We start from the raw sequence: 22882 nt of genomic DNA, 5'->3' as shown, positions 1-22882 counted from the left end.
TGTATAATAAACTATTTTTTTATATACTTTTAATTTTTTACTGTAAATATTGATGAAATCTAGAGAATTAGGTTATGGAAGACTAAAGATGTTTCCTAGGAATATTTATGAGTATCAAGGTTTGTACTAATTCATGTAATTTTTTGTCAGGATGTTGTTCTTGAAATGGTGAGGGAAATTTTGGAAGATTTTTATGGGCCTTTGGAAAAAGCAGATAAGAATAAGAAAAAAATACCCAGTGACCATGGAGACATAACTTGTACCTTTGCTGGTGTAACACAAGTGTCGTCTGCTGCCAAGACACCTGGTACTGATAACAAGAATGGAACTTTTTGTGAAGATGATTCATTTTTTCTGGATAACTTCCAATCCAAGAAGACTGAACAAAATAATGTGATAGCTGTTGGTTCAACAGCTTGTAAGAAGTTTGGTAGCCAGGCACCGAGAAATATCTTATCTCTTAAAACTTCAGTGTTGGAACCACAGACGGGAGTTAAAATTGTAGATGTAAGTGTAGCTCCCAAAGTGATAACTGGTAGAGACAGAGAAGAAAACATGCTTAAAAGAACTATGGAAAGGGAGGTGGAAATTAGTTTGATGAGAAATTTTGGAAACGATGATGGTGAACAAAAACGATGTAGAATGGCTAGTACCCCTGAAAACAGAATGCTGGAGGTTTGTCCCAACCTGTCACTTAGTACTATTCATAGCTCTGGAGATTCTCACTGTGTTGATAAACTTCAGAACATGAATACTTCTAGCAGTGAGACTGTGCAAAGCCGCGTGTTTGGTCTGGGGACAGAATTTAAAGATTCAAATAATAGATTTGCAAACACCGCTACTGTACAAAGTGTACCTCATAATAATCGTGAAGAGAATGAGAGAGAAATTATTGACTGTGATAAGGATTCAAGAACAACAGTATCTAGTGCAGAAAACAAAAATCCCAAACAAAATGGGATTGAAGTCTTTGATGAAACTCTGAATGCATCTCCTTGTGACAACAGAAATGACCTGGCTCATATATCTACAGTTGGTAGTGATAGGATACCAGTCTACAAGATTGCACCTCTGTCTCAAAATATAATTGATGATGTTGATATGAGAGGAAAAAATGAGTCCCATACTACAGAATTAGAGCCTAAAAGTAGAAATGTTGAAGAGAATAAAGAAAACATGGAAACTAAGAAAGAAATATTAAATGAATTTAGCAACGAAAATGAGTGTACAAATAGCAAATTCAGTCAGAATAAAGAAAACGTTGAAACTAGGAAGGAAATATTGAGTGAATTTAGGACGGAAAATGAGATAAATAAGGACATCTTGAAGCCAGGAAATTGGAGCCGTGGAATTCCTGTAAATGGTTGCAATATTCAGGTAAGATTCAGACTGAAATTACTTGTATTTAGGTACAGTAAAAATATTTTGGTTTTAATGGCAAGAAGTTGGAGTGAATTCCCATGTCACAAGCCATAATTGATTATATGACATTACTGTTGATTAAGGTTCTGACTTCTTTAGGTGTAAGAAAGTTAAGTACTTAATGTTGTTAATCACTCAAGGAGTTATATTATACAGGTAGTTATGACAAATTTTACTTTTTATAGCTATAATTGCATCATCTCATTCATTTTAGCATACTCAAGACAACGATGAAAATAACAATTGGAGGCTCATTTCAGAATAGTTAATTGTTAGATGTATTGAGAAAGTTCCTAGGGCAATTGTGGGTGATTTATTTCATTGCCTTCTCAAGGCTGTTTATATGTTAGGATGCGTTGCCCAAGTCTAATGAAATTTTGATTTGGAAACCCAGTGAATGGTTTTTACAGTCTTTGTAATTTGTATAGATATTCTGTGAAAGTAAAAAAAAGTAATTGTATATGCTACAAAAAGAGAGAACTGTAGGGACAAAAAGGTATTTTTTATGAGGCATTGACCAAAAATCTTGAAGTTAACATTGCAAGATAGCTGTAGATCATACAGATTCTCACTGAAGAGTGTAATGTATTTCAAATACTGTACCTCTTAGGACCTTTTTTAATTAAGGAAAATAGGCAATATGAAAGTATTATAAGTATAAAATACAAGGGTTTTTTTTTTTTTATTTAAAAGACTCTCTCTCTCTCTCTCTCTCTCTCTCTCTCTCTCTCTCTCTCTCTCTCTCTCTCTCTCTCTCTCTCTCTCTCTCTCTCTCTCTCTCTCTCTCTCTCTCAAACTCTCTCTCTCTCTCTTGGTATCTCTCAGACTCTCTCATAAGAATTCTCTCTAAAGATTTTGATTCTGAACCAACCTTTGTTTTTATGACAGTAAAGATTTTGACAGGAACCAATCTTGTTTTTTATGACAGTGTTTATTGTGTATAGGAAGGAAGTTGAATGAGAGCATAAGAAGTTCCAGGGAGCTGGCGAAAAGCAGAATCAAGGGAAGATTGATGGTCAGAAATGGGGGGGCAAAGCATTGAAATTTAATGAAAGCACAACAAACATCTTGATGGCTACAAGGGAAAAAGCACCATTTGGAAAGTAGCCTTGGCTATAGTTAAACAAGACAACTGAGTCACATTTCTAGACCTTCGGGGGGTTGTCCCAAAGGTTTGTTTGTTAATTGGAGCAGGGCAGATTTGAAGAATTTGTTCAGTTGGATGCTGCACGGTAAGCTCAACACATTGCAGTGTATCTAATATACTGTAACATATTGTGTCCCAAGATTGCTATATATGAATACATTAAAGGGTTTTCAGTGCCAAAAAATTGAGGGAGAATGGATTGTGAATCAGATATTGAATGAGCAATTAATGCCATTATGTTGATGTTCAACAAAACCACTTGGTGCTAGAATCTCTTGCCATGAAGGCTTTGTTCTTTAATGTGGAATGAAAAGGAAACAAGATAAAAGTTGAAGCTATTGGCCATCTTAGTGGAAATGGAGCAAAAGGAATGGATATAAAGTGAAAGATAGAAAGCAGTACATTTTACAGTTGACATTGTTTGTACAGTAAAATGGCATTGTATATACAGTAAAACCTTGTAAGAGAAGTAACAACAGTCCGGATGAAGTGAAAAAAGTTTTATTAGAGTACTAGTAAATTAGCATAATCCATTAGGAAACACCCAAAAAGTTATGATGCATATATAAGGTCTGAGTCAACCCCCGGTATTAGCGGGAACCCATGTATATATAAGGTCTGAGTCACCCCAGTATTCGCGGGGGATAGGGACCGCAACCATCCCTGAATAGCTAAAATCCGCAAATACTTGACATCCCCCTCAAAAAATGCTTATAACTGCTTATTTTAATAGTTCAAACATAAAGGACCCCCCTCTAAAAACATTTATAACTGCTAATTTTAATAGTTCAAACACCAAATGTATGCCTTAACTATTATCCTACATCAAATATACCTTAATCTATTATCCTAAAACACTTTACAGTACAGGCAGCCCCCGGTTTACGACAGGAGTTCCGTTTTTCCACCGCGTTGTAAACCGAAAAATCGTCGAAAATCGTAAAAAATCCTAAGAAAACCTTACTTTTAATGCTTTGGGTGTATTGAAAACGATGTAAACTGCATTTTTATTGAGTTTTTCATCCAAAAAGCCTCCAAATTTTGATTATTCTGCCGTTTTGGAGCCATATTTCTTCCGTCGGATCGGCGTACGACATGTCGTAACCCCGGAACATGCGTTGTAAACCGGGAAAAATTTCTGATGAATATATTTGAAAAGCGTCGTAAGCTGGACCCGTCGTAAACCGGGGACTGCCTGTATTATCATTTCAAAGTCATCTTACAATTTTACCCTTGAAAATATATGGCTAACAGCTAAGTGTGAAAACTAATCAAGTTACTCCTATATTCAGGCACAGCCATTTTCTCTCATATAGTATTGAAGCTATCCCATTTTCTTTTTTCAGTAGCTAGGAGAGACATTGGTAATTCACGAGTTAAGTGTGTACCTAAATATTTCAATATGCATTAAAAAAAATTTTTTATTGATATTTTGCTGTTAACATTAATATATTAATACTGTATTTGAAAATTAGTAAATTAGTATTTTTGCCATAAAAAATGTATATAGTCTCGAAAATAACATGAAAATACAATACAGGCAGTCCCCAGTTATCAGCATGGGTTCCGTTCTGACGGTGTGGTGACAACCAAAAATCTGGGATTTTCAGTTATTGGTGCCTCTGTTAGGTATGTATTGGCGCCGATAAATGGAAATCGGCGATTTTCGTCACTAGACAGGTGCCATAAAACTGGATCACCGATAACCAAGCCCCCCAATAACCGGGGACTGCCCGTATTTAGTGAATTTTCTTGACAAAAAATCTGCAAATTACCAAATTTTCTGCAAATACTTTGGGGATAAGTTCCACAGAAAAATTTGCGAATCAGTGAAGCCATGAATCCTGAACCACAAATAGGCAGGGGTCAACTGTAGTACTTTATACATCAGAGACATGGTGACCTGAAAAAAAAATAAAGGAGTTTTTTTTACAGGGTACTGTATATGTGAAGATTCCTGGGTGGAGTCTTAAAGATGGAAATAGTGTGGGGATGACTGTCATTAAACATGGAATGAGTACATACAAGTCATAATTATATTAGTAGTAGGATGGAGACCAGTAGAAATGCCCAGAAAACTGGAGAGAAAGAACTAAGATGAAGAAATGGCTAGGATGGTAACTAAAGAAGTGCAAAGAATAAAGAGAGTGGAGACAAATTAGTCTATGGAAACTGTGGTATATTTTGGAGGAGGAATGGTGTTGCATTCCTGATGCTAGCTGGTGTAGTTTACGTGAAATTAAAGATGATTTTGGACACTGCTTTTTTATTGTATGATATCTATATTTATTATTATTTTTAATTATTTATTTTTATTGTTATTAAATAATTTAACTAGACATGAGGAGTCCTTAGGCTGATCCTGAATTCTAAATATGTTGGATTTGTTTTAATGAAATTCACAATTCTTTTTAGTCCTTCATCCTTGTAAAGTGATTTTTAAAATTATGGATTGTCTACATGAAGAACATTTTTAATGAATGGTTGATTTTCAGACTGTTCAGCTTCTGAAGCCACCAAACAGTAATTCCTGCGTTGATGAAAGTTCCATTCAAAAGTTGGAAGGAAAGAGACCGTTATCATTGGTTTCTAAAGATGTAACGTCTGCTCCTCCAAAGAAGAAGCAAATTAATTCTTTAGCTTCAACTTCATTTGAATACGTACACAACAAGCCAGTTAGAAGACCATCAAGCGCTTTCATTTACTTCTCCAGAGATATTAGACCACATGGTATGTAAGAAGGTGTTTGAACTCTCTTCAGAATTAATGCATAGACTTTGGAAACATTAGTTTCCTCCAGGTAAAGGAAATTAAGATCTGAATAGATGTAGATTTTTATTACAGTAATTGCTAGGTAATGTGCAGGCAAAGCCAAAAAAATCTTTTTATCAGGTTTGATATGCAAGTCTTTAGTAGGAATATTTAGCAGTACTTAAAAGAAACCCAGTTTTGAATGGCTGAGTATTGATGATGGTTACTTCACAACTTGCAGACAAAGCCTTCAGTTCTTAACTATTTTTTGTATTTATCTTCATTTTACAAGAATGATAAACTTCCATGATAGTTTAGCAGAAATGACTACAGTATTAGTAATATAGAAGTACATGAGTAATGTTAAGCAAAAATGTAAAATTTTAGGTCAGTTCATGAATAATAAAGAAAAACTGTAAAATACTGCAGTAGCAGAACTTCAGATGAAATTAGAATGGACATTTCTGGCAACTAATATTTCAGTTGACAGTACTTAGATCACTGGAGTGACAAGGGTTTACATATTAAGGGAGATCAGGTAAGTAGTGTTAGGTTGCTTGTGTTAGAAATCCTATTAGGATGCCCATGGGACTGTGTTACATAATTATACTGCTTTTTTGCTAAAATAGCAAATATTGTAATCTACATTAATCAACTAACCAAGTCAGATTTCTGTTATTAGAGTTGGTCCAAGTACAGTATTCGGTATTAAATGTGAGGTGAAAAATGTGGCACAGGCTAATCAAATATTAGTGCAGTTGTATAAAAATGAGGGAAGAGCAAAATATGGGAAATATGGGGACAGATGAAATTCATCGTAGTGTTTAAGAAGAGGCAGTGGAAGGAACTGTAATTCTGCCTTCAGTATGCCACTCAGGATGCTTCACTGTAGGATGTACCTGGTATTTCAACCCCACCCCTCCAGCACACTCAAACAAATTGTGTCTTCTCATTCCACCAAGCACTTGCTAGTGGGACTTTCATGTAGATTTCTGCAGATGACTTTGTTGGAATGTTCAAAGAATTTTAAGCGTCAGAACATTTTCAGTTTTGTGTATATTAATGGAAACAGTTTTTCTCAAGTAATAGTTTTTTAGTTCAGATGTTCAGCAGAAAGTAGTTTATAAGGATTTGAACATAGATTACAATACTAAATTTTGTTGTTAAGTATTTTTGAAATTATGTTTAGTGAAAATTACTTGACCTTTCATAAATAATTTGTTAATGACTTTCTCCTGTATGATTTTAAGTGTTGGCAGAAAATCCAGGCAAAGACTTTGCATTTGTGGCAAGGGAAATGGCTAACAGATGGAAGGAATTGACAGGTGAAACTAAGAAACACTATGAAGACATGGCCAAAGAAGATTCTGAAAGATACCAAAGGGAGATCAGGTAATGTATTAGGTGCAGTCAGTTTGAAGCCTTGCATTAGCACAGACTAAAAGGAAAAAAAAATTCTGATTGTATTTGGACATATGGTTGCAATAAGCAGGGCAATGTATAAGGGGAGAGAACTTGTCTTTTTTCTTTTTTTTTTGGGGGTGGGGCACTGGTAACAGGAAAGTATGGAATAAACCAAAGGGAGTAAATGAAAATGATATTAAGGCATTTTGAAGCAACAGCTGAGATTATAGAAGCAGATTCATGAATCAGTATGTTTATCGAGTAGAATCAAGCATAAGCTCAGCTTATGCAAGCCAATTTAGGCTTAAGCCCTGCTTGTTGAAACATTTAAGCATTGTTTAAAAGACCCATAAAAATACTTTTGCCACAGTAAAATCCATTATTTCAGTTGACAGTACTTAGATCACTGAAGTGACAAGGGTATGTAGTATATGAAATATGCAAGTGTAAGATAACAACATGGACGGGATAGGAAATGACAGTTGTCCTATGATGAAAGGGGTCAATCCATTGTCTTTAATCCTTGTTGGCTCCCACCTGTGTCTCAAGTCTGGTAGGCTTATCCACTGGAACACTTGCTTAGGAGTGGGTTTTAAGATTAACTCGATGAAATCTGATTTTCTCTGTCTTCCTGACAATTTCTTATTCTCAGTTTTACTGATAATGGCAGATTCCAGAATCTTCATTATATACAGCCAGTCACTTTTGAAAATCAGCTCACTTGAATTTATATGACCAGTGTCCCTCATCTGTATGACAAGCCCCAACCTCTGTGAACTATATTTTACTGATTGTTTGTGCTCTGTTAATCTTTGTGAAATGGCTCGACCAGTCTCCCATAGGTAAATCTCATAAATTTTTACGTAGGATTTTATAAACACTGGCATCTGCATGGTTTTTTGAGGGTTGAAATAGATTTAAGCCTGGGCTGAACTTATTTAAGCAGATTTAAGCAAGAGCTGAGGTTTCTGAAGTGTATTTAAGCAGGAACCATGCTGATTGAAACATATTTAACATAAGCCATTCTAATTAAGGCAGGTTCAAGCATAAGCCAATCTGATTGAAACAGATGTAAGAATAAGATGGCCTGATTTGAACAGATTTATGTTTTAGCTTATCTGACTAAAGTAGGTTTAAGCATAAGAAGCAGCTTTAAGCTTAAGGCAAGCTTATTGAAACATCCTAGTATTGAGTTTACTGAAACTTTTAAGCCCAAGCGGAGCTTATTGGAGCTTATGATTTGGCTCTCCCCTTGTTATGAAGCCTCTCTGTGTCCTGTAAGACTCATTGTTATTTTGGGGCAAAGCAAAGCCTAAATAAATTGGACAGTGTGGTAGAGGAGACCAAAAGGATTGCAAGAGAAGTAAGACAGAAAGCACTGCATTTTGGGTTTAAAGATTCATTGCAAAGAACCTTTGGTACTGCTTACAGGGATATGCTTGTACATCTTAGTAGATTGTTACCGAGATGTTTCAATTATAAGTCATTATATCAACCTTTTGTGTTGCAAAACCATTCAGAATAAGTTCCAGCACTACAATAGTTTCTGAAGTGATGCAAATACAGTGTCATCTCAACTTAACAGACAGCTTGGGGGTCTGCCCCTTCCACTAAGTAACAAAATCCACTGATTAACAAAGACCTGCACAGTAGGGTACCCCAGGGCTAGCTATCACAGCTTATAGTCTCGAGCAATTCTATATAAATTATCTAATAGCCTAACCTACCGGGCATTTTGTAATTGCTATTCAGTTTTAAGTATTGAATTACAATAATACCCAAACTTGCGTGAATTCACGGACACGTGAACTTTTCATTGAAACGTAACTAATTATCATACACGAGTTTTTCACAGACACGCGAACATTTGCGAATACAGTACTGAGAAACATCATTTTTTATGTAATTTATAAGTTTTCAAGCTTTAATGTGTAAATTAAATAACAGATAATAAAAGTAATAATTTCTCTCTCTCTCTCTCTCTCTCTCTCTCTCTCTCTCTCTCTCTCTCTCTCTTACTGAGATGAGAGAATTTTTATGGACCATGTATATGTTTATTTGTTTTGTTTGATAAATAAATTTTTTACCTAATAATAGTACTAATTTTCAAATATTAATAAGATTAATAAGATAAAATAATAATACTATAAAAATAATAATAATAATAATAATAATAATAATAATAATAATAAAACTGTAATTACAAAATTTGTATGTGATATGTATTTTAAACAAACAAATATTTTTCCCTCATCTTCTGTAAGAAGCTCAAAGGCAAGAAGCTGTCAGACATGTCACTTTAACATAACAAGAAGGGGTAGTGTTGCTGATTAGTGGTCAGAGGTTTCTTGTAATTCTCTCTCTCTCTCTCTCTCTCTCTCTCTCTCTCTATCATTCATAAAAATTTTTCTCTTTGTCTCTGTAATAATTCATAAATAATTTAACTTGATATTTCTCTCTCTCTCTCTCTCTCTCTCTCTCTCTCTCTCTCTCTCTCTCTCTCTCTCTCTCTCTCTCTCTGTTATTCTCTTTCTCTCTCTAATAATTAGTTAAATAATTTATGATATTTTAAGGACTCTCTTCCTCTCTGTCTGATAATTTTAAATTGATCTAATTTTACCTGTGCCATTTAAAACTGTAAATGTGCTGTTCTAAAATATAGAGACAAGGAGCATTTCATAACAAAGAGAAAGAGACAGAATAAAGAAGTTTTTCAAAACAAGGTTGAGAAGACTTCTAAAAATAGATCGGTGGATTGGGGGGAAGAGAGAAATAGTATGCTAATCTTCACTCTCTCCTATATTCTTACGTAAGGGTAATGCATTAAGCTAACTTTTAAATGAAATTACAGTAACTTTGATTTAATACTGAATTTCCATCTTTTCATATCTAACGTAAGAATAACTCTCTCTCTCTCTCTCTCTCTCTCTCTCTCTCTCTCTCTCTCTCTCTCTCTCTCTCTCTCATGTTATTCTCTTTGTCTCTGTAATAATTCGTAAATAATTTAACTTGATATTTCAAGTAAGGACAATCTCTCTCTCTCTCTCTCTCTCTCTCTCTCTCTCTCTCTCTCTCTCTCTCTCTCTCTCTCTCTCTCTCACGTTATTCTCTCAGTCTCCGTAATAATTGATAAATCATTTTACTCTGTTAAGTAAGGACAACCCTTATCTCTCTCTCTCTCTCTCTCTCTCTCTCTCTCTCTCTCTCTCTCTCTCTCTCTCTCTCTCTCTCTCTCTCTCTCTCTCTCGTTCATAGTCAGTGCTCACACATTTTACAACTTACTATTTCTCTGTACGTCTTTACCTGTTCAGTAGATAGTTTAAATTGATATAATTTTACCTGTACCTTCTACAAAGTGTAAATGCGCTAGTGTGACAATCATGTTCTAAAACATAGAGACATAATAACTGAGAGTTGTATGAATCAAAATAAAAAACAAAGTTTGTTCACGAAAAGCATTTCAGAACAAAGAGAAAGAAACGTAGAATAAAGAAGTTATTAAAAAGAGGTTGAGAAGACTTCTAAGAATAGATCGGTCAGGAGGGGAGAGAGACAGAATTCTCTTCGAACTCTGTTTTTATGTCAACCATTTATTTCTTTTTTTTAAGGGTAATGTATTAAGCTAACTTTTAAATGAAATTACAGTAACTTTAATTTCATTTAAATGTTAACTTAATAATTTGGGAGCATGATTAGGGTCATATTTAGTGTTTAAACTTTAGAAATAAGCATTTATTAGCATTTTTGGAGACCGTGCCCAACTTATGCAAAAATTCACCTTGTGGGAGGGGTTCTGGAACCTAACCTCACGTAAGTTTGGGGTATGGCTGTACTTATGATTTGAATTCGGGGATAAATCTGCAAAATGACACGCTTCTAATAATATGTGTACATACCTGTACCTACTTATGCTTACCAGATGTGTGTAGGAGAGAGGAAGTTGGGCCCACAATAGGTACATATTGTTTTATAACATGATGTACAAGAAGGAAAGCTTTGGTTGTGTTTGTACGTGTGTTGCTCACTATCCACCCACACAGGCAGGAAAGCATTAGTGTACATGTATGTGTTTGTTCATTCATTTACCCTCCACCCTCACATGAACAAACAAGAAAGGTTCGGTCTACTGTATGATAACACTATCATACTGGATTTCTCCAGCAAGTGCAAAATATTTTAATCATTTTTATTGGACTCAGGCAAGTCCATTAAATACTGAAATCCACTGTTGTGAGGTCTGTTAAGATGAGGTGCCACCAGTAGTTTTTTAGAGAAACAATAGTTAATTGCACGATTTTTTGCTGTTGTAACCAGTTATCACCACACGCTTGGTACTGATATATGGTAAAAGTTCATTATTAATTTTTATTTTAAGAGGTGGTATTGGCCTCCAGTTTGCAATATGAATCATCATTGACTTTTTTTTTTCATAAGTTCATCCCTTTGAAGTGTTAGATGTCTGAATGATGAGTCCTCTCCACTTTTTTATCTTGTTTCCTTGTAAGTGAATATTGAGTGCTACACTGTAGGTAACACAGTTCTTTGCTGCATTCTAAGTTGCATTGATTTCTGATTTACTATTTTCAATTTCCTTTGAACTCTTTGTACTTTGTGGTCCAACATCATTATCTATTTTTAGTTCAGTTCTCACCTGCTATTTTTAATATCAAAACTTGCTCAAAACATCCTAGTCAATGATCAGATGTGTAGTAAGTGTGAGTGCAGTGCAGTGTAATATTGAACTGTGTCTGTTTTCCTTGTTACTTTTCCAATATGATTGTTTTTACTTGCAGAAAAATAAGAGAAGCCAAGGGTTTGAATGATTCAGCTGATACATCACTAAAAGTTGGTCTTGGCAGCAAAGCTACATTAGACAGGTAATTATGACTGAATTTGCTGAATTACTGTATTTGACAATTAGATATACTTTTTTCATAAACAAAATTCAGGAAAATTTGTGAAGCATGAAATATGCAGGTTTAAACTACTGGGTATGAGCAGCTGGTTTTGATTACAATTAACAAATCCTACACTAAGATGTAAATGCAAAGACTAGTGGTCTACAATAAATTCAGACAAAAATTTAAGTAATGTATAGTCAAATAAGAAAATAAAAAGTACAATGAGTTCCCTGTTGGGAGGAAAGTGTTTTACCAGGGTTTATTATCTAAAGTAGCTGTGTACACTCATCTTATTTTCTTAATTCATATGTCACCTATGTAATAAGGAACTAGCGTCAACAGTTTTAAACCATGGTCATTTTGCACTAGTCATTAAAATTTTTCTGAACATTGTGTTACAATCATCATCAGCAAAGGTCAGTGATATCTAAAATGACTAGACGTACCATTTTCAGTGTCTAATCATAATGTACATATTAGCAACTACTTTCAACATCTATAGAACGTAAATGTTACGTGCCTCAGTCATTGTGTCTGTAATCACCATAACATTTGATGGCTTTTTCCAGTTATTCATTTGGCCACCCGTATATTTGAATATTTGTTTTCTGCATTATGCTTAATTTTATTTCTATTAGCTTTTCAAATATCTATAGTTTTTGAAATTACGGTATAGCATCAGTAATATGGAGAGAGAGAGAGAGAGAGAGAGAGTAAGGCTAACAGAAGTTCAGTTCTGTGCAATTAGATTCAAATAGCCTAATGACTAGACATACCATTTTCAGTGTCTAATCATAATGTACATATTAGCAACTACTTTCAACATCTATAGAACGTAAATGTTACGTGCCTCAGTCATTGTGTCTGTAATCACCATAACATTTGATGGCTTTTTCCAGTTATTCATTTGGCCACCCGTATATTTGAATATTTGTTTTCTGCATTATATTTAACTTTATTTCTATTAGCTTTTCAAATATCTGTATAGTTTTTGAAATTACTGTATAGCATCAGTAATATGGAGAGAGAGAGAGAAAGTTCAGTTCAGTACAATTACGGATTCAAATAGCCTGATGTGTTACCAAGCATGGATGGCCTAAGTTTTTGTATTATTACTTAGTCCAAGTAACTTTGATGCATTTTGACATTAATGATAATTTGTTCATATGCCAGACAAAATGAAAAATGTAGTATATCTCTAATAGGATTAGACATATTGTATATTAATGATAATTTGTTCATAAGCTAGACAAAATGAAAAATATAGTATATTATAATAGGATTAGATTTATTGTATCACTAATATATGTGTAAGAGAGAAAGGGAAAGAAACATTTGTAGATTGGTCAGACAGATGTTCTTGTGATTGCTTACATTCACATTTATTGTACAGTCCAAGTACCTATGATGTTTTTCATTTTGTATTGATAAATTTTCCTTGTGCCATGCTTCATAAATAATAATACTGTAATTTTTCTCTTTTATGGGGGTTAGAATTACTGTATAAGATATGAAAATTAACACAAATGAAGACAAAATGGTATACTTTATTTCAACAAAAATATGTATAATTTGTCAGGGCAGAAACCAGAATGATTATGTACCTCGCAGTATCTTTTTACATTTATACTTATGGTTTGTTGTGGTCTGTAATCTAAGGTTTTATACCATCATAGTAGAGTATAATTTTAAAGCTTAAAAATTTTTGCATGTGCATACATGTTATTTAGTTTAGCTAAAGTAATGAAATGAGAGATATCAAGGAGTGAATTTTTTCAGGTACGTTGCACCCTTGACACCACAATTGGTTAAAAAAGGAGGAAAGATTTTTCCCCAGCAACCTTTAGTTTCAAAGCATCCATGGAAGGACCGCTGTAAAGAAATTGATATTACTGTTAATATAATTAAACAAAAAATGGAGTCACAAAACAATTTGGCCTCTGTCGAAGATTCTCCCAGGCTGATTGGGTCTCTGGCAAATGGAGAAGGTTGGATATGCCTGAAAGATGGAGAAATCAACGCTTTAAATGTGTCAAGGCTGCATGAGACCATCCTCTGTCGTAGCCTTTTCCAGACTTTCACATTACCAGCGCCCAGTGTGAGTGATCCCATTCCTTTCAATTCCAGGTAAGATATGTGGAATTACAATGTTTAAATCTTTATGCAGCTTACTTCAAGAAAATTTTTTTCCTTTGTTATTACTTGAGAATTTTTTCCTTTGTTACTGCTTGATATACTTTTATTGAAAGATTGTATATTACTTACTGTAATAATGTCTGCTTGATTTTTCCATTGATGTTAAGGCAGTAAGAGCATATAACAATTCCCCATTTTTGTGATGTCATGAATATTTTTAAGAACCATTGTGGGTCAGTTTCTGAATTTTTTATCTGCTCAGCATAGAGGCAGATTTAATTGGATGGCCATAAGATCATCATTTTTGGTTTTACCACTATACTTCTGTGAAAAATTGGAATTCATAATCCACCACTTGCAAGTAATTTTCCTAAGGCCTTGAGGTACTATTATATTGAAATGTTTGAAAATTATCTGCAGTGGGACATCTGGGTCCAGTTTTTGACAAATTTACTCACTTCTGTAAACTTAAAAATGTTTTTGTCAGAATAGCTAAAAAGTAAAAGTGATGGTGAAGTTTAAAAATAACATATGGCTACATCAAATTTTCTTTACCTGGTATGGCAAAGAAGATGCTCTAGCCAGATTGACATCAGCATCATATCATAGTACAATCCCCAGTAAATGTGGGCATTTGGGCGTGTAAAGGAATTGACAACACATTTTTATAAAGTATTTGAAGACATCCATTAAATATATTTTTAAGGTTTATCATTCTAATATGTATATAGAGCAGTAAGTGATTTAGTGATAAGATCTTTCTTAGAAATTTTCTTTAGGTATTACTTTTAATACTGTAACATGCTAAAAGATTTTTTTAATCTTCAATATAATGGTAATTTCCGAACATCATTATACTTTTTCTATTTCAGCGTCATAGGAGAGGACAACTGGACGTTACTGTGTGGTTTGAAGCGAGAAAAAATGGCTGGTCAAAATTTTTACACAGTTACAGACAAAAGAGTAACTATGAATGGCTTTAAAATTGCTTTATATAGAAGTAAGTCTACTACTTACTGCTGCATGTGTTTCTTTAATTGCAAGATTGCCTCCTGAGAATTGAAGTTGAAGGGGGATTACTGGTACAAATTTTCTTCAAGTGCAGAATAAATCCATAACTTATAGGCAGCTTGTAAGGTCAGACAAAATATCAAGGGTTATTAAGTTGGGTGGATATTGTCCTCAAGTTATCAAGTGTGGGTATAATAAGAGTATAATTATGTGTTTAATGCCATGTTGAAGAAGAATCAATAAGGAATCTCACTTTAATTTTATTTTATAGATGCCAGAAGGCAAATAGGATAAGAAGAGCAGTCTTAATCCATAGAGAGTAATATATTCTGCCAAAAAAATAGAATCTAAGAATAGGGAGCATGGGGAAAGATCTCCAAGTTGACCATGCAAGTTACTGGTAATCATTCCTGAGTAAAATTTTTAACTAGTAAGGATGGCTTAGTAGTATTTTCAGTTTCATAGTAGTTGTGAATGACAGCCTTGAAAAAGCCTGATTAGTAATATGTATTGGAAAATAAAGGGTTTCCATGCATTTTTTTATCCAGAAATGAAGATGATGTGGTCTGAAGTGTTGCAAGCCTTCTTGATACTGTTGTGTTGGTATTAATGATTGTCTATTGCAATACAGTACCTGAACACCTGAATTAACCCAGGTCACTGACCAGCCCGAACTATATGCCCATAATTTTACCCATAATTAACTGTCAGCATTACCAATGTTACAGGAAAAATCTTGTCAAATGAGTTACCTGAGGTACCGTTGACAATGCTGCTGCAAATACCGACCGACAGAGGCTGACATCCCCAATTGTTATTTGTTCGCTGTGCTGTGTGGGTGTGTCCCACATCAGGCGAACTTTTGGTCATTTAGCCCGACCCCCATTTAAAGAATTTGGACATCACATCAGATTACGATTTTGGACTGTTTTCAATGCCTTTTCTCCTGGATTTATACTTTATTGACTGGATTTGGAACTTCTCTCCCGGTTTTAACTTTGGATCGGTATTTTGGACTCGATTGGACAAGTCAGACAAGAAGATGTCGCTGTCTGCTAGCGCAGCTGCTTCCGCTTCGTCTACATCTTCGACAACCGAGGCTTCTACTGCTAAAGATGCTGCCGCTCATCGGTCCTGCACGTCCGGCAAGCGTAGGATGAGTACCCTCAAACACGATCGACATTCTGTTTGTATTTTATGTGGGAAGGTTCAGTGTAGTATCAGTCAGAGATGTGATGAGAGTAGGTCTTGGTCAGTAGATCAAATAGAGGATTATTTGAAACAGAAAATCCTTTGCTTCGGAGAGTAAGCGTAGGTCAGGATCAGCTGTTGGGTTACAATCAGTAGATAAGGAAGCGTTAGATTCAGAGTTATTCAAGAAGTTAGAGGACAGTTTATCATCCAATATGTCTAGCCTATTTCTAGCCTGATGAGTAAGTTAACAGAGAATAGAGATAGTGATAGTAGTAGCTTGCTTGATTCTAATCGTTCCTTTTCAGCCCCCCTGCCTGTTCCAGAACCAGCCCTAACGGGTGGCGGGGGTCACGGAGAACCGCAAGCCTCAAAGGTAGGTTCTGCCGGCCCCCCTGGCGCAGAGCAGGCAGTGTTAGCAGCAGATTCCCACCTTCCCACTCAAGGTGTAAGTTCTGATGTTGATGTAGATTTAGGTAGATGCAGACGAGTGGGGAAAATAGGTTAGGAAGTGTTCAGGAAGAGAAGTGGAAGGTTCTGTCTTCTCCAGGTTCGGGTTGGGTTGGGGTTTTTAATGTGATGACTTCATCTTGGATCCGTCTTTGGTTTTATTTCCTGCTTCGGATTCTTTACAACAAAAGGTTGCTAAGTCCGTGGTTTGTCGTTCAGATGTGGTTTCAGGTTTCTTGGGTTCTGAAGTGTTGGAGAGTGCTGCTTCATCTTCGAAGGTTCCTTATCCTTCGGTGGATGAGTTTGGTTCGTCTTGCGATGGTGGTAATTCTGGTGATTGGGTTTTCAATTTGGCTCAGTATAATGCAGAATTGTTGGGTTTGTCACAGGGTTATAGATTACTAGTTAGGCAATGTTTTCAACTTTGGGTTTTCCAATATTCATGATCATGTCTTGAAGAATTTTCCTGAGTTTGCTAGTGATGTCTGTCAAGATTATCAAGGGGGAACAGAGTCAGTCTAGTTTTCTATCGAAAAAAAAAGAAAAAACTATGGCCTCTTCTGCTGCTTCTGAGTTTTCCTTTTTTTTCTGATTTCTTCTAAGCCTTCTTCCAATGTCTTAACACAATCTTCTTTATCGGGTCTCTCTTCGGGGTCTTCTCTTGCTCATCCTGTTTTCTTTGCCATCAAGTCAGCAGAGCAAAAAATTTTCATTGGTGCAGTCCTTTAATGTTGGAGTTTTCAGCGGCTCCCTCTCTCTTTTCGGTGCTGAGGTAAGGTGTACAGCCAGCAGATTTACATTAAATGCAAATCTGAACTGGATATGACGGTCTTTCAATTGTGGGAGTGAGATGATGGCAGGCGCATGCGCCGAGCTGCTAGATGTTGTCACATGTATTTTAACAAACACGAATTTTTCTAACTACACTTCACTAACACAGGAATTGTACATTTCCTCTGCCGTAACTGTTTTCAGACAACACACTTAGCTAACTGTTCATGTCTAACACATGCAATAAATTCCTGGCAAAACACTTCCTAATTCCTAAATATCAGTCTTCTGGCATCACAACACAGCTGCTATTCTTCTCACAATGCGAAATTTCGCAGGCAGTTATTCTGCGTTGCTAAAGTAAGACCTTTTTTTGCGCTTTTGCCTTCTTTGGCAGGACTGTCTTTAGTACCTTACACGGGTCCTGTAGCTTTCTCAGGCTTCTGGTCTAGATGCTTCACAGGCGGTTGCGGAGTCTTCCGCAACTCCGTATTTTCTTCCTTTACTGGGTTTAAAACGTAATGTGTCCACCGCGGTTCTTGCGGATGCTAGGCATTTGGCATTTCGTCTACGTCATTGTTGAGTGTATTAGTACCGATGGTGTCCTCAGCCTCTTCTTTTCACTAGAGTAACTGGTAATTTTCCTTCTTTGGTACCCATTGGTTCCGCAGCTCGTAGCTTGTCCTGAGAAACACCTATGAGTACTGGACCAGTTGGTATGTTCACCTGTCTAACGTCAGCGGTAGGTGCTCCAGTTGTTATTCCAAGTGTGGCTGCATTCTTTTCTCTCCTTCTACTTCTTTCTCAACTTTTCCTGCAGCTATTTCTGTTTCTCCTTCTAAGGTGTTCACTGTGGGTTCAGCTTTGGTTCCGGGTCATCAGGGAGTTCATCCTCCCTCTCCCTTAATCAGTGTGACTTCAACTCGGGATACCTGTCTTGGTGCAGCGTTGGGTGGATCAGGTGTTGCGGCCTCTCTGCTCGCAGGGGTGGGCGTTTGTCGTCCAGGTGTTATGTCATTGTCGCTGGGTGGTGCAGGGTTTGCGCAGTCGAGTGCGACTGACTCAAGAGTTTTGTCATCAACTTTAGTTGGTACAGGGTTTGTGCAACCGGGTTACGGTTGGCTCAGGTATGATGGGGTCAGGTATGTTGGGTGTTGGTCTCACACATCCTGATGTAGCGGGTTCCAGCTTATTTGGTGCAGCTCTTGCGGATGGTCAGTCTTTCTCTTTTCCTGCCCTGGTTCGGTTGGACAAGTCTGACAGAGAATGCTCTTTGAAGAAGAGAAGCCAGTACCAGATATAGGTTTTTTCTCCAGTGAATGAAAGCGAGTATAAGCAGATGGTGGACTTTATCCATTCTCTCTGTTTGCAGTCCAGGCTCCTGAGGAACCTACACAGCCAAACCAAGAATGTTTGAATCGTTGTATGGAACTAAACCAGTAGTCTCCCAGACATCAAGTAAACCAGTCTGGTTTGGCCGAGTCAGGTGGCTGTTGAGGGAGGCGGACTCTAGGTTATCTTCTCTTATCAGGTCGGGTAGACAGGATTCAACCTTGCTTCCTAATCGGAAGGGGTTCTCTAGGGTAGCAGGTAACCCTTCTGCCAGTGTCAGAGTTCCTCTCAACGAATCGTTGAGGCTCTTCTCTCTTGGGTTCCTTCGTCGAATCGTTTGGTAGTGGTTACATCTTGTGAGGCATGTATTTTGGAGGACACTTCGCAGCCAGTCTGAGGCCTTGTCCCACTCTTTGTGGATGTTGTCTGGGTTGATGTGGTTTTCTCAAACAAGTTGTATATACATCCTCCGATCCTGTACTGTTTGACAACCTCATCACTTTGGTTTCAACAGGGTTGGCATACCAGGCTAACATTTCGGCTGGCTGTACAACGTTCTTTGGCAAGAAGAGGAGGGACTTCTTTTTAAATCATATTCCGCCTCACTATCCGGACAAACATAAGAGAGTTCTGTTTAGGCCACCTTTTTGTGCTCTGCAACAGTCTTTTTAGAGAGGAGGATGTCTCCTCCATGGTCATTTTCGTGTCGTTGTCGTCAGCAGTAGCATTACAGGAGGCTGTGATTCATGTGGCTGCTCAGGGTTCAGGTGATGTGGCCAGTATGACGAACTTTGTTGCTTCTAACTCATGTTTCCGGTGTCAGCAATTATGCATCATCAAGGGTATGAAATGTTGAAGTATCTAGCCCTTGGCTGATCCTTGCCTCCTGTTTAGAGGAGCTAGTAAGGGCAAGGGACTTCTTATTGAATCTATGCAAGATACTAGGAATTCGTCTAATCTTTGCCAAGAGTTGCCTGGTCCCAACACAATCTATAACCTTTCAGGGATGAGGATTCTCTCCCTTCCTTTGAGGTTTTTTTCCCAACCCTGGAGAGGATCCAGTTGGTCCTTCAGGAAGTAGGTGTTCCTTTCCAACAGGGAACAGCTGGTACCAGTTTGGAGAAGCCTCTTAGGGAGAATGTCTTCTCTCTCTCTCTCTCTCTCTCTTTTAATTCCAGGGTCTCGTCTCCGGATGTGTTTCTCTTCAGGTATGTCTCTCAGTAATCGCTGGGACTTCCGCAACGAGAATGCAGTTATAGTCTGGAGTGATTCTTGCCTGTTGGATCTTCTGTGGTGTTCAGAAGAAGTGCATCTGACACCCAGAAGGCCTATCGACTCCCCTCTTCCTGACATTCATCTGTACTCAGATGCCTCAGATCAAGGTTGGGGAGCAGCCTTGGAGGAAACCCAGGCTTCAGACCTATGGAAGAATCAGGAATGAGAGGAGTCAATAATCTTCGGGAACTCAGGGCTGTAAAGGAAGCCCTCAGGTGTTTTTCAGTCCTAGTGAGCAACAGAGTAGTGGCTCTGTTTTGCAACAACGTAACTCTGTGTCGTATCTAAAAAACTCGGAGAGGGGGAATCTCTTAGTGCGGAGGTTCTTAGGTTAACCAGATATAGGAATTCCTTTTAGTCTTTAGAATCTTAGGCTGCAGTTATAGTATAATCACATGAACTTAGGTTTAGTACGTTTTTAAATATCTTAGCCTTTGATAATTTCCCTACAAGAGTCCAAGGAGATTCTCCAGTAGGCTAGGCTCTTTCGTCAGCGCTGAGATACTTCTTCACTCGTCGATCCTCGGGCCTTATCCGGAGGATCGGTGGCTCAGCACACTGCTTCATTCCCCTCCATACATGAGAGGCTCTGAATAGCCACGTGGGAGGTTCATCGTACTCCTCCATACTTGAGAGGCTCTGATTAGCCACGTGGGAGGTTCATCGTACTCCTCCATACATGAGAGGTTCTGAAGAGCCACATGGGAGGTCGACGGACCGAGAGAGTACTGACCTGACTGACGATCAAAGTACTCTCCGGCATGTCTCTTCACCAAGAGCATTAATTGATATGGTGAGTGTATGACTAAACAGATGTCTATGCAGAGCAGATCAGTGAGCTACCATCTCTGCAGTTGTAAAAAGGGGGCATGCCGCAACCTAGATGGGTCTCCCTCCAGTATGTCTCTTCACCGAAAACATTGATTGATATGGTAACATGCATATACTCATACATTTACACATAATAGGTTGATAATGAGTTACCTGCTTATTCTCCGTTGATAGGTCAGGCTGGATTAGATTGATCCCCCCCCATTAAAATTTTGTTAATCAGGCTAATTCAGGTGTTCAGGGAGTGTATTGCAATATGAAGTTTTCATAATAAAACTAATATTGTAATACTTAACTGAACACCTGAATGATTCCAACCCTCCTCCCCACTTCAATTTTTGATAGTGAGTGACTCAGTTGGGGATGTCGGCCTCTGTCGGCTGGTATTTACACCAGCGTTGTCAGCGGCACCTCAGGTAACTCATTTGACAAGATTTTTCCTGTAGCGCTGGCAACGCTGACAGTTAATTACCCACTTTGTTGGTAAATTATGGGGATATAGTTCGGGCTGGTCAGTGACCAGGGCTAATTCAGGTGCTCAGGTAAGCATTACAATATTAGTTTTATTATGAAAACTTCATTTTGTCAAGTTGATATTGAGTTGTGTTATCCATTGGATAACAAATAGACAACAACTTTACTTTGATGTAATATTTATTGTTATTCTAAAACTGCTTCTGTAAAACTACAAAATGTTCTATTTTTTTCCATCAATTTCTTTGATGGACGTTCGAGTTACGGCGCTTTTCAAATTTTATCTTGACTAAAAATTTCTTTGAGGTTTTTGAATATTAAAAAAAATTTACTGCCTGTATAAAAAATTTACTGAAGCCGAAAAAACCTTTGAGTCTCTCAGAGCCTTTTAAAAGCCCCTTAAACAGCATGCACAGTTATATAAAGACATACAGTACAGCAGATATGATTATATGTAGGTTTCATAATTTATACATGCATGGTATATATAAATAAAAGGCCAATAATGCTCACCAAGTGTATTTTAGTTAAGTCTAGACAGTACAATACTGAACATTAAGCAGTAGTTGATCATTATATTAGTTTAACAATTGCCTCTTCAAACCTTAGTGTTGTACTGCCTTGCCTTTGCAACAGCCAGCCTCAATTTGCTTTTTCCCCAAAAATGTATCATTTCAGCCAGTTGAAATTTTTTTTTTTCTGTAGCCTTATTTATCTCAGAATTTACTCATGTTGAGATTTATTAATGTCCAGGAGTTACTACTATTAGATCTTAGAATTTGTTAATTCTAAATATAAGAGTTTAATGAAATTTTTAATTTAAGTATAGTTCATTTTCATTTAAGCTTTTAAATAGCTAGTTGATAGTTTAATGTACAGTAGTTTCATGTTCCCATCAGGTTATGCAAATGAGGCAGAGATATCTCATGGAGAAATTGTTGGTGTTGCTGATAATCTTGGCTTCTATGGGATCAGTGACCTGAAGGAGATTCTATCCATCTTAGTTATCAGTCAAGCTGCTACTGTCAGTCAAACACGTCCACTGAAGCTACAGTTTTGGTTGAAGGTATGGAAAATTAATCAATGAGTCAGAGCTTTGTTTTTTACAAATAGAACTTACCTGGCAGTTATATATATATAGCTTAATCCCTGTCGAACCGGCAGATTTTTCAAAACTCGTGGTAACCGCCGAATGGTAGGTGTTCGATTAGGTGGTTAACAACCCTTACAGGGTGGTACTGGGAATCATTCCCGTTTTCAGTTCCTCAGATCATCTCTGCCAGTTGGACTGACAACATCGTTGCTGGTCCACCGTCGGGTTTTTCGCTCGCTTCCCTGGTCGCTGTAATTGGACTTATAATTGGTGACGTATATTGACCTTTAGATTGGCAGTCGCTTTTGTGGCTTGTTTTTTCGGTTTATTCTTTTGATTGTTCTTGGATAAGATGTCTGAATCTAAGTATTTTCGAGTGTGTGTGAATGAGGAATGCAAGGTGAGGTTGCCGAAAGTTTCGGTTGATCCTCACACTGTTTGTTTAGGGTGCAGGGGTTTTGAGTGTGCTCTTGATAAAAGATGTAAAGAATGCGAGGGTTTGGATGAAAAGAAATGGATGGAAATGAAACGCTATGTGCGTAAATTAGAAATGGATAAGTTAAGGAGGGTTTCTAAATCTAAATCTGGGTCTGTGAGTGATGTTAGCCTAGACATTTCTTTTAACCCCTCTATTCCTAAATCACCCTTAGAAGTAGAACCTTCTCCTGAGGTGGTAGCCCCTGCTCCTTCTAC

At 37.1% G+C, this 22882-nt stretch overlaps 1 protein-coding gene across 5 annotated transcripts in view; it reads left to right on the top strand.

The window, feature by feature from the left end:
* LOC136834968 (PMS1 protein homolog 1-like) overlaps positions 1 to 22882 on the top strand; it is a 52464-nt gene that overhangs the window by 18851 nt on the left and 10731 nt on the right. For 4 of the 5 annotated variants that reach the window (XM_067097918.1, XM_067097917.1, XM_067097919.1 and 1 more), the window contains exons 9-15: positions 151 to 1377; positions 5065 to 5299; positions 6571 to 6712; positions 11518 to 11601; positions 13405 to 13752; positions 14634 to 14761; positions 21996 to 22162. In XM_067097918.1, the coding sequence (XP_066954019.1) occupies positions 151 to 1377; positions 5065 to 5299; positions 6571 to 6712; positions 11518 to 11601; positions 13405 to 13752; positions 14634 to 14761; positions 21996 to 22162 (2331 nt within the window). Of the gene's footprint in view, positions 1 to 150; positions 1378 to 5064; positions 5300 to 6570; positions 6713 to 11517; positions 11602 to 13404; positions 13753 to 14633; positions 14762 to 21978; positions 22163 to 22882 lie in introns of all 5 variants that reach the window. The other variant, XR_010851943.1, reaches the window with a different exon arrangement.

This window comes from Macrobrachium rosenbergii, chromosome 54 (assembly GCF_040412425.1).
Source record: "Macrobrachium rosenbergii isolate ZJJX-2024 chromosome 54, ASM4041242v1, whole genome shotgun sequence".
NCBI classification, from domain to species: domain Eukaryota; kingdom Metazoa; phylum Arthropoda; class Malacostraca; order Decapoda; family Palaemonidae; genus Macrobrachium; species Macrobrachium rosenbergii.
Note: the sequence above shows the minus strand (reverse complement) of the source record. Positions and strands in the feature narration are given on the sequence as shown.